This window comes from Anser brachyrhynchus (genome assembly GCF_964034855.1).
Source record: "Anser brachyrhynchus genome assembly, chromosome: 5".
NCBI classification, from domain to species: domain Eukaryota; kingdom Metazoa; phylum Chordata; class Aves; order Anseriformes; family Anatidae; genus Anser; species Anser brachyrhynchus.
Genome location: NC_137699.1, coordinates 20,640,795 through 20,652,911, shown reverse-complemented (window position 1 = coordinate 20,652,911; position 12,117 = coordinate 20,640,795). Strand labels below are relative to the sequence as shown.

At 39.1% G+C, this 12,117-nt stretch overlaps 1 protein-coding gene across 10 annotated transcripts in view; it reads left to right on the top strand.

The window, feature by feature from the left end:
• The window catches only part of NPAS3 (neuronal PAS domain protein 3), a gene marked incomplete at its 5' end in the record, with an annotated part of 615,455 nt that extends 607,291 nt beyond the window's left edge, over positions 1 to 8,164 (top strand). For all 10 annotated transcript variants that reach the window (XM_080592649.1, XM_080592648.1, XM_080592646.1 and 7 more), the window contains 2 exons: positions 1,157 to 1,272; positions 4,097 to 8,164. In XM_080592649.1, coding sequence (XP_080448775.1) covers positions 1,157 to 1,272; positions 4,097 to 5,406 — 1,426 coding nt within the window. In that variant the 3' untranslated portion in view covers positions 5,407 to 8,164. The remainder of the gene's footprint in view (positions 1 to 1,156; positions 1,273 to 4,096) is intronic.
• Positions 8,165 to 12,117: the final 3,953 nt, after the last annotated feature.

Sequence of the window (12,117 nt, the reverse complement as noted above, 5' to 3'; positions counted from 1 at the left end):
CACTGTAATAGGCTGAATATGGGCACAATGTCATTGTGATAGTGTGTCAGTCACTGCTAGTGCTGCCTCACATTGTTCTACACAGGACTGCAGATTTTCTGCTCAATCACAGGGCTGGAATTTGAACTGCTTAGAAATGCTCACCTATTCAAAAATGGTTAAAGACTTTGTTTATTTTCAACATTCCTATGCCACTTAAGTCTAGCTGTCTGTGTTCCCCTATCTTTGCACTGGCTTGCGAAAGGAACATTTTAGAATGTGCAAACCAAGAAAAAGCTTAGGATTTTTTTCAGTTTGTCTGGTAATGCAGCTTTTTTACATTGCAGTCATGTTCATTGCTAACAAGTCACAGGTGAGCACCACATGAGCAGATGAAGATATGATTATAATGGGTGTGTTGACAGTTCTTTATCCCTAACATATGCATCTTAACATGCACATGTGCATCTGTCATATAGTTAGAGTGGTTGCTTTTGGTTTCTTGGTGATGTGGATGCATGTGTGCAGCGTTTTAAAAATATATATCATTTTTACTTATTTCTTGGCCAAACTCTTTAGAGCAGTAGTCATTGCCTTTAACTCTAACTGATCACTTTCTTACTAACTTTATGTATGGTCTGTTTGATTAAACTGTTGGAAGACAGGACATTTAGAAAAACAGGTATTGAAAGGGCTCTGGCAAGGTTGATAAAGAACATTGTTACAGAGATAACTCTAATAGGCATTGGTGGTGGAAGAGAAACAGATTGGAAAAGTTAGAACATGCTCCCTGTCCTTCCAGGCACAGTAATGGGATTGAAATCGAGATATTCTCTTCTTGGATGATGACAGAGTGTAGTTCTACTAGATATCACACAAGCCATGGTGTCCCACTTGACTAAGAATACTTTGTTAGCTCTAAAACTTCACTAGAATGAAACAATTTTTAAACCTGGTCAATATAAATATTTGACAAGACTATTAAAATTAACCATCATAAAATCCTTGCTGTAAAGCTCTGAGGAAACAAAAATGTTTTTTTTTGTTGTTGTTTGTTTGTTTGCTCTGCTATTCTTCCTATTTATGTTCTTTGTTCCTGAACTTTGATATGACAAGAGGATAAAAACATGAAACTGCAAATCATTCAATTTGTATATATTTGCTGTCTCTTCTTCAGTAACCCAGAGTATAAGGACACTCCTATGGATATTGCACAACTTCCTCATCTGCCAGAGAAGACCTCAGAATCCTCAGAGACCTCTGACTCTGAATCGGACTCAAAGGACAACTCAGGTAACACACATGGTGCATCTTTACACCCACTAAAGATCCATATCAAGAAAGCCACATGGTTGCCTTTGTAATCGCTTATACTTCTCAAGGATTATTTCATTTCAACAACAAAAATCCAGTAAAATTAAATTGAAGAAAACTAGCATAATCTTTTAATAGCTTCAGCATTTCCACAGTGTCTCCATTTCCGCAGTTTTTCTATTCATTCAGTGGATATATTCTTGCCTACATTGCACTGAACTAAATAATTGGTTCCCCAGCTAAGCTTCTTGAACAGGTGCTGTGCCTTATGCAAGGGCCCAGAATTGTAACTGTTGAATATAATTCAAGTTCTTATCTTTCAAAAGTAGTCATACTTTCTGAATATAAATCTCTACTGTCAGTCTTTATGACCCTTTTTGCTGTATGAATGCTTTTTTTTTTTTTATTAGCCTCACTAGGGGGCAGTGAAGATTGCAAAATTTGTGGGTTTTCTTGGGTTAAAAGAATTGGATTTTATTAGAAGGTATGGGTTCAAGCACTTGCTTCTGAGCTCTTTGAGTGTGGGACTTCAGCTGTTTTTTAAAAGCTAAATGTAATTGTCAGGCTAAATGTATAAATTAGTCATACAGATAGTCCAGTGCACAGATGGTTCACACATTCTCCATTAGTTTTAAAAGTGATTACCTAGGCACAGGTACAGATCAGATGGCTTTTAAAGGAGTACGGTTGCCTGTGGCCCAAGAACTGAGGATGTTACCGTAGCATGCGTTATATATCTGATTCATCTCTCACGTGTATGATAACACTCAAAAAAATATTGGAGAAAATGGATTGCATTGACATAAATCAAGCAAAAGCAAGAGGAGCGGGTCATAATGTTACATTACATGATATGGCTGTTCAATTTTCATCTTTTGCATTTATTTGTTCTTCTTTGACAGCTTGGTTTGATGGTTTAAGTCAACCTTAGGCACCTATACAGGCTTGACGCCTACCATAACTGAGAATCTCTTCACCCATTGAGTGTTTCTTTATATTGCCTTGTTCCTACATAGCCACATACATAACACAGATATGGTGACAAGTTTGCATTTCCCATGTGCACTGTAAGTTTCTTCAGGTGAGAAGTGCACATGCAGTCATGACTCCTAAGGCTGACAGTGCAAGAGAGCATTCTTCAAAGGTGCACAGATGTATACTGCTCAGAAGATGTCTGGAAGCTTTGGTAGGCAGTAGAAACAGAAGGTTTCTCCTCACAAAAAAATAAAAAATAAAAAATAAACAGAAATAGCAAGGGTCCTGAAATCAGAACAGCGTCTTGTATGCAACCAACAAGTTCAGATCAAGCTCTGATAAAATCCCAAGCAAATTGTTTGCAGCTTTAGACTAATTCACCCTAAGCCCACACTTAACCAACCAGAAACCATAGTTTTAAAAATCAGTATATTCCAAAAAATAATAAATAAATAAATAAACAAAAACTGTAAGAGAAACTCGGCCCTAAATGGAACAAAAAGCTGGCTCCAATTTAGGGTTTTGTGGCTGTTAATTTGCTTCTGTGTGTTTCGTTTTTCAATATGGAAGGTCTTAGGTCTTTCTGTTGCTAAGGACTCAAGCAAAAGTCTCTTTAAGTAACTTCAATGAAATAAATGTAAAATCCATTGCTCTGAATCCTCAGGCAGCTTCCCTGTCAAGCCTACCTGCTCCACCATTTCTGGCAAACTGTTTTGTATTGACATGGTTCCAGGGGTAACCAATCTTTAAAGGAAAACTGGCCCTTCCCCTCTCCCCCTAAAACAAGTATACTGAAAAGGGTAGTACTTGGCCCTGATGAGTGAAAAAAAAATCTTTTATTTCCCAACAAAAGATTTCTGGCTGTTCTGTAAGACAGGGTCTCCTGAAGCCTTTCATGACCCTTTCAAACATAGTATGATAATGGAGAGCATTCATTCTCAGAGCTGCTTTGGCTGCCTGAGTCCAGTGGACTAGAGTGTTTATCTCATCCATATTTGAATTAGGTAGAAATCTAAAACAACTAAAAGAATTCAGGCAAGAAGAGTGACAGTTTCTCAGTGCTGTAGCTGGGCTGTTTTCAATGGCCCTTAGATGATTTGGATCAATCAAAAACTTAATTCAGTGCCTGAATCTTTTTTTCTGTTTTTTTTTTTTTCTTGCCCTTCAAGGGAAAATGAAAAGACAGTCTAGCAACATAACAAAATTGTTTTAACTGGTTTATTCATTCAGATTTATACACATATGACCTGCTTCTCCTCTCACACTGGAGGAGATCGGCAGTAATTCCACTGAAGTCAGAGACACTCTGCCGCTTCGGATGTGGCAAAGGTGAAGGAAAATGAGATGAGAGGACTAAGAATCCTCATTAGTTAATAGTGCTACATCTTGTTGCCTTCCCACTTTAGGAGAACACAGATGTGAAAGAACAATCATCAGAGCATAATGGTCATAATGGGATTGTTCACTGACTCCTCTTTGGATGAGGCAGCTCCAGGGCCGTTGTGCTCACAGTGGTCAAAATGGTTCCTGCCGAGACAGCAGATGGAAAGGCCCCCTCTGTCAAGGTGCCTGAGTACATATTCAAAGAAATTTCAGGCCATGTAGCATAGGCTTTTAGTGTGTTTGACAGTCCTGAGTCAGAGAGATTCCTGGTGATCAAAACTCTCCCAACACAATATAGTACATAAATGTGGCTCTACAGAAGAGAACACCTGTTGCCAGAAAAGTTTACAGCAATCAGATCTCATTGGTAGGTCGAAACCTGGACTTGGGCTGTATTATTACATTCTTTTTGCTAACGGTTTGTTTCACTTTCCTTTTGCTTCAGAGGACAATGAGAACTCAAAGTCAGATGAGAAAGGAAACCAGTCAGAGAACAGTGAAGACCCTGAATCCGACAGGAAAAAGTCAGGAAATCAGTCGGATAATGAAATGAACTGTAACGATGATGGGAACAGCTCCAGCAACCAGGACAGCAGGGACAGTGATGACAGCTTTGAAAACTCAGACTTTGAGAATCAAAAGGCCCCTGAGGACAGTTTTGGCACTCTAGGCTCTATGCAGATCAAGGTGGAGCGTTATGTTGAGAGTGAGTCAGACCTGCGGTTGCAGAACTGTGAATCACTGACCTCGGACAGTGCCAAGGACTCAGACAGTGCAGGGGAAGTAAATGCCCAGTCTTCCAGCAAACATCAAAAGAGGAAGAAGAGGAGAAAAAAGCAAAAGGGAGGCAGCATGACCCGGAGAAGGCTGTCAAGCACCTCAAGCCCAAATGGACTTGACTCAGCTTTGGTGGACCAGCCCCAGCTGCTCTCGTCGCCAAACAGTGCCTCAGTGCTCAAAATTAAAACAGAAATCTCAGAACCTATCAATTTTGATAATGATAGCAGTATTTGGAATTACCCACCCAACAGGGAAATCTCAAGGAATGAATCACCCTACAGTATGACCAAGCCCCCCAGCTCCGAGCACTTCCCTTCCCCTCAAGCCAGCAGTAGTTTACATGTCTCCATTCCAGACTCTGTTCTCACCCCACCAGGGACTGAAAATACTGCCAGCCGTAAAACTCAGTTCAGCACCTCATCCAACTCAGCCTTGGCTCCTGTGTCCTCTGACCCTTTGTCACCCCCGCTTTCAGCATCTCCACGGGACAAACATCCAGGAGGTCCCACAACTTCCAATTCTTTATTGTACACTGGGGATCTGGAAGCCCTTCAGAGGTTACAAGCAGGCAATGTGGTGCTTCCTTTGGTTCACAGGGTAACAGGAACCCTTGCCGCGACCAGCACTGCTGCTCAGAGGGTCTACACCACTGGCACTATTCGGTATGCTCCAGCTGAAGTTACTTTAGCCATGCAGGGCAACCTCCTCCCCAACACCCATGCTGTTAACTTTGTTGACGTTAACAGCCCCAGCTTTGGGCTGGATCCTAAAACACCGATGGAAATGCTCTACCACCACGTTCACCGACTCAATATGTCGGGACCGTTTGGAAGTGCTGTGAGCGGGGCCAGTCTGACCCAAATGCCTGCAGGGAATGTGTTCACGACTGCCGAAGGACTTTTTTCCACTCTTCCATTTCCTGTGTACAGCAATGGCATTCACACTACACAGACTCTGGAACGGAAAGAGGATTGAAATATGACCACATACTGTGTTCAGTGTTATACTCTGAGGCATAGACTGTGTTTTAATTTAGACCTTTAATTCTAGCACTTTGAATTTGAGCAGGTCAGCTTATTCTCTCAATATGATGGTCCGCATTTCATTCCCCTTCTCTTTAACTTGACTTATTCTTTAATGTAAAGATATTTTTTTATTTTTGCCTTCAGAGAGTCGAAGTACCAGTTGCCTGCCATTTTGTCTTCTTCTAAGATGTGTGTTTTTTCCTTTGCATCTTTATTAAGATGCCTTTAATATGTGTATGCCTCTGCCATAGAATACTCAGTGTTGTGGTAAAGAGATTTTAAAGTGACAACCATTGGTTTTACTTCAAAATGATCTTGATATGATCAAGATTAAAAGAGACAAGCATAAACAATGTGCCCTGTTTGACTAAGTCAAATGAAAAGGGGTTTTTGTTCCTAATTCCTTTAAAATAGGGGATAGTATTTTAGAATTTTATGCAGAGTTTAATTCTCTTTTTATGGTTAAGATTTTCTTACTTGCACATAAAATAATTTGGGTTCTTAAAAAGTTAATTTCTGGCCTGTGACTAGAATGTTGAAAAGTTGGACTAAATGTTAATTACTGGAACTTTAACTTAATTTCTAAAACCATGGTGCTATCATTTATTAATCTGTAATGTCTTCATACAATATGCAGCTTGTGGGCTGGGTTTTTTGAAAAGAATGTGTTCCGTACTGGTCTATAGTCGGGTGCTGCAGTCTCCTTGGTTAGTTAAGACAAAAGCCCTCATTAACATTTGCTGCAGGACTTTAAATTTTTTACCTCCAAACTAACAAGCATAGCCTCATATCAAATTTAAATGGGTCAGGAAGCCTTTTTCAAAAAGTGCTTAAAAACAAAAAACTCAATTTAATTGACGCAAGGAGCAGTTTCTTAGGTGCATATTGTTTTGCTTTATTTTTTTCTCAGTGTAACTGAGGCTAATTTTGCAACGTCAAATAACACTTCGGATTAAAAAAAAAACTGAAGAACTATTTAACATGTTTTGTTTTGTTTTTCATTTAATATTATAGAGGGAAGGTTGTAAATTTCTTTTTGTTCTTTGATTTGGGTATTTTTTGTTGTTTTTTCCTTATTTCTAGTGTCGAAACCAATATGTTTTAAAACTAAAGAATGGGTTAATAAGCTTGAAATAGATAACTACAACTGAAAACTGCACATTAAGTAAAAGAAAAGAAATCTCCTATTTTGTCTTTGTTGCCAGAAATCACAGTGTAGTGTCAAACACTCCAAATGACTGTCAAATATAAATTCTTCTTCCACTCCATCTTTGGCAGCTGTTTGTTAAGGCATCTAATAACAGATGTGAGAACTGTAATGTGTACAATGTGTAAGTGTCCTTGGCTGTCAGTCCCATTGCAGTTTCAATGTGTGTTACTATATGCAGTATATACTAAGCTAATGTAGTTGTTTTGTCCTTTGTCTTCTCTGTGCTTTATCTCTAGTCCGGAGTGGTAAAGTCCCATTCCTGCAGTCCTAGTGAACCAGTGATTCTTGGGGGTTAGTGGTTTTTGTGTGGTGGCCTTCCTCTGTAATGTCACCTTATGCTGCTTCCACTGTCTGTATACCTTTTAATTTCTGCTGTTGCTTTGCTGTTGTGTATTCTCCAACCTCTCTCTCCCCTCTTCTCTCTCCCTGTCCACACTTCCCGTCTCTTTCTCTTCCTCTCTTTCTCTCTCCTTCACTCTCAGAGATAAAAGACTCTTAACTAGCTCAAGGTTAATGGAGCCATTTTTTCCCACAGAGGAATTCTGGGTATGACTTACTCTTCCAGTGTACCACACAATGCACTACGGAGTAATGCTCAGATATATTAAACAAATTGATGCCATATAGCCTCAGTTGTTAACATTCCCAGAGTCCCTTGTGCTCTAACCATAAGCAGAGGGTGCATTTCTTTGGTTTTCTCCCAGGTAGGCTGAGGGAGCAATACACAGAGCAATCACCAGTGAGATAGGAAATGCTTTCAAAGGTCAACCAACGTCATTTAAAAAGGAAACTGAGCTTAGAATTGTCATATATATTTGCTTATGTGTGCAATGCTAATATATTAACTCAGCTGTCCTTTGAATTTTTGATCACTCACTGTGTTGAGTCAATTCCTCCAGTAGCTTTGAATTTGAGAAGTAGATCCAAGCCAGTGGAATAATAGCAAAAGGGAATTGGATGCCACAAATTTAATTAATGAGATTTTAAAGGTTACATTTGCAGGATTTATAGGACTAAAAGAGGTGAGAAAGTTGATTGGGAAATTCAAAGTTTAATTTTGGAAGCTCTACTCTAGCTATTGAACAATCAAAGGAGTGCACCTATCAGCTACAAAGAACAGCTAGACAGCTGTTGTTGTTTTGTTTTGTTTTGTTTTTTTTATAAATGTTTCTGTGTTGTGTCAAAATGATTTCTGGTGATTTAAACTAACAGATAATCACAGCTGCTGTCTAAATCCATAGTGTTTAAAATTACAAAATGAAAAAAAAACTTCATTACCTGTGAAGACTGTGTCTGTGTTTTTAACTATTTCTTGTACAAATATATGAAATCTTTTATGAGGAGACTGGTGCCAAGTAGCTGAATAATGGGGAAAGGGATTCTGTTCGTATAAATCTTAGCAGTGTTACCAACTCTACAATATAAAAAAAAAAAATTAAAATGTTAAAAAGTGACAGCTATGGTACATTTATTTTGTGTTAAGCTAACCGAATCTAACTTCTCGAGTGCCTGGCTTATTTGAAACATTTTTTTCATTGATCATTGATAATGCTGCAAATCAGAAATGTACATACTTCATTTACAACAGGGTTCTTTTTATACTTTTGTAGATTCTCATACATGTCATACATGGTTGTCTTTATGTAACTTAATTTTTTTTCATCCCGCAGGTGCCATTTTCATAATAAACTTCTCTTGGATTTGTTACTATCTGGCATCATTTCTTTCACATATAACCATCCTGACTAATGAATGCTGGTAGTATTTGTTTGAGCAGGTACTTTTTAATTGTTTTGTTTAAATAAAATTTAAAAAAGAAAAAAATAACCAAAAATCAAAGAGGATACAGCTAGATTTTATTAACTGTTGCGAACTGAAGAAAAGAAGCTGTCAAGATGTAGGCTAAGAATGCTAATCCAAATACTACAACAAACTTGCCACCATCCTAAATTCTCAGCTACCCCAACTCATTGTCATATTGAGCATTTTTATGCACATTATCAAAGCTAAATAATGGACCTGCAACATTAACCACTATAGACAGTGTGCATTTTTTCTTGATTAATGCACACTGGAAGAGGTCAGCTTTTGTACATTAATCATTTAAAATGCACTTTATATTTTCATTTTTGTACTCTACAATGTTACAGTGAAACTATTCAGTCACATTAAACCCTACCTATCTAGGCTGCTGATTCTTTTAAATATGTTCTTTCTTTCCCCAGACTGGCAACGTGTAAGTTGTTGGTGACATGTGGCTAGGCTTCCTGCCTTACAAACTGAAACATTACCAATGTAGGAAAGACAAGGCAAAAAGCCTTCACCTCACACCGGGAAAAAAAAAAAAATTAAGTACAGTTTTGATCACAACTATCCACATGTTGGTTGAACCTCAGAAGTGACCAGTCATCAGCGATTACTCCTGCGTAAGCTCTGAAGGACAGAAATGCAGGGGGAAGATGCTGGGGCAGGAGGTGCTGCATGGAGGGGCCCTGGCTATGTGCTGTTGGTGGCCCCATGCAGGGGCTGTGCTGTGGCCAGGGAGGGCAGCGGGATGCCCCATTACCACGTCGAGCATTCTCATCCACCGCCCGCACAGTCTCTGCAGTACTCTGTCATTCATCAGTTTTCTTCGTGGTGCCTGCTCCACTTGCGACAAAGAAAAACTTCCCATATTCCCTATTTTATTTTGTTATTGCTGAGTATGCACTACCTCCTCCTAAGAACACAAATCTGGGGTATGTAAAATCAAGGCGGTGCTGCACATAGCCAAAACTTGTACGCATCTTTGGGTGCCCAAAGCTTTTCTCCTCCGTGTCTCCGCTTTGAAAGTAAACCATTGGGCTAGCCATTCTGAACAGGATTTTGGTTGCCTTAGCAGTCAGTACTGAGAAAAACTCTACAATCAGTTGCACCATTTTCAGCACACCTTTTCACAGCACAAGATATATCCTCAGCTGAAGTAGGAGCATGTCCTTGCTGGAGTAATAATAATAGATGTATGCACAGCTATAGTTCAGCGAGTCAGCCCAAGGGATTAATAGCCTGAAGTCTGGGTCTTTGCGTTCCTGAGCAGTTCAGGATTCCCACTTCCCAGGCTCCAAGCAGTGAGTTTGATACGTCTCCAACTCGCAGGGGGTGGAAGGGAGCAGAGGTTAGCAGTGCTGCTTTCAGCGCTGCTCTCGCGTTCCAGCTGGCAACGCATCTTGTTTATGAGGTAGCTACGGGTACAGATGCCAGCAGAGAGGAAAACAGAATTTAAATGGAGATTGGAAGAATGACCGGGATAAAGCTTAATGGAAGAATAACATGCCTGTTCCAAATAAGTGTTAACCAATATTAACTAAAGCCACTAATCCCAAAAGGGGGCTTGAGGGGCTTTTCTGAGCTGTTACAAAGCCTTTTTAAAGCTCACCAGTGCTGTCTATACATTGCATCAGAGCATAGAGTTGATGGTCAACAGGAATACACTGCTCTGAGATTCTGAGTTGAACGAAAAATATTTATTTTTTCATGTGGTTTTATTTTTATAGCGATGCAGTTGCTTTGATATACCTCTGGGGAATTAATTTGGTAAATTACTGTTTGCAGCAACTTTAAGAAACAACATGTACTACTTGAACCCTTTGAAAAGGATTCTTTGGGGTTGGTTAAGTTGTTTTTATTATAATATTCGGAAGCAAAACATGCAGTAAGTTGGACAAACTTCATCAAGTCATTCCATCAAAGAACATTTCCTAAAGCAACTGATCCCACTAATAGCCATCTCTAGAAAGTTTGTTTCTGAGCTACTTGCTTTGCAAGGTGATGTGTGCAGGTACCTAAGAGCCTCTTGAAGAATTGCAAGCAAAAAAGGGCTTTTTTGAAGCATCATGACTCTGAAAAGTTACAGTTATTGGAAAAAAAAATCAGGACTACTTAGATAATCAGCTCTGACAGCCTGCACTGGTGCTGTTGCAAGGTGGTCATGTCACTAGAGTAACTGTGATGGCCCTGACAGCACGTTTATTGTTATGATGCTTGGAACTGCATTAGTTTAAATGTGTCAGTGCTTTCAGAGCTATTTGCATAGTATTTTTCCTTCTTGCCATTGTAATTTCTTTATTTCCATTTTAGGGCTGGGGGAGGAGGGTGGAAAGGCTGGATGTGCATTGTCAACTAATTTAATGAACTGTCATCAATTCAGTGAGTTCACTGAGGAGCCCACGGAAGTGTGAACAAATAGGATGTCACCAGAGCCACAGATACTCAGGTAAGATCAAACCATTTATAAAACATGCACATGCATGCACATAGACACATGATATGCTGCCTCTGAAAGCCAGTTGGATTTTCAGACTGGGCAGAGTAATACCTATACACATATGCGTAAGAAAGGTCCTTTCTTCTTCTCTTCCACATATTTTCCTTCATCTTTTTTATCAGAAGGGGTGAACAGTAGAAGCTCTTATCCTCCCTCTTAGCCTGAATAGTGTTTACATAGCATATGAATAGCTATATATTAGTGGCTGAAGTAACACCCCAGTGATTCCACTAACAGCTTTGAAATTACCAAATAGCACTCAAGGCCCAATTTTCGTGAAACATACCTATTCACATACAACACTTTGCTTCACCAGATTCAATGGCATCTTCCTGAAAGCAACAGGAGTTGAGATAAATATAGGCTGCAGAGTTCTGCTTTTAATTGACCAAGATTAGGATGGGTATTCTCCATCACAGTTTTGTTCAGAACACTAAATTCAGCAGGGAGAGAGTGGGTAAATGATAATAATAATTAATACTAATAACAATAATAAAGCTTTAACTTCTGTAATCACAGTGAGGTGGGTCTTTCAGCAAAACAAAACCTCTGAGTAGTTCAGAATTATTTCATACAAATTACCAAATTTCTGCAAGTATCCCACTCTAGAAGTAAAACCAGAAGTTAGCAACCCAGCAAAAAAGCCATGCAAATGAAGTCAATAATTATGAGTTTGATTACATTGGTAGGAAGTTGAAATCTTTTGTATCATGTAGGGATTTTGCAGTCTAGTTGCAATACAAAAAATAAGGGATCTTTTAATAGACATCAATGTTACAATGAGCAGTTACTGAATGCCAAGGCAAAAAGATCATCAGCACTCAACAAATGCTTATGGGAGAAGGTTTACGTTGCTCTGCAGATAGGAGACTTTATTGCTCGGTACTTTCTCTCTAATTACCTTTCACTGGCTCTAGAGACACGGAAAGTATTGATATTACCTTTCCCATTACAAGTTTTCCTGAGGAAAAGGACCCCTTTCTTGGTTGTAATAAAAGGGAACATAATATTTTCTTGCAAAAGGAAGGGAATCGGGTTTTCCTCTTGTTTTAAAAGCATTCACAGATTTATAGCGGAAATGACAGGAACAGGATGTATTAACCATCTGACCCCAGCAGAATGAGTCTACACCCTTGATTGATTTAAAA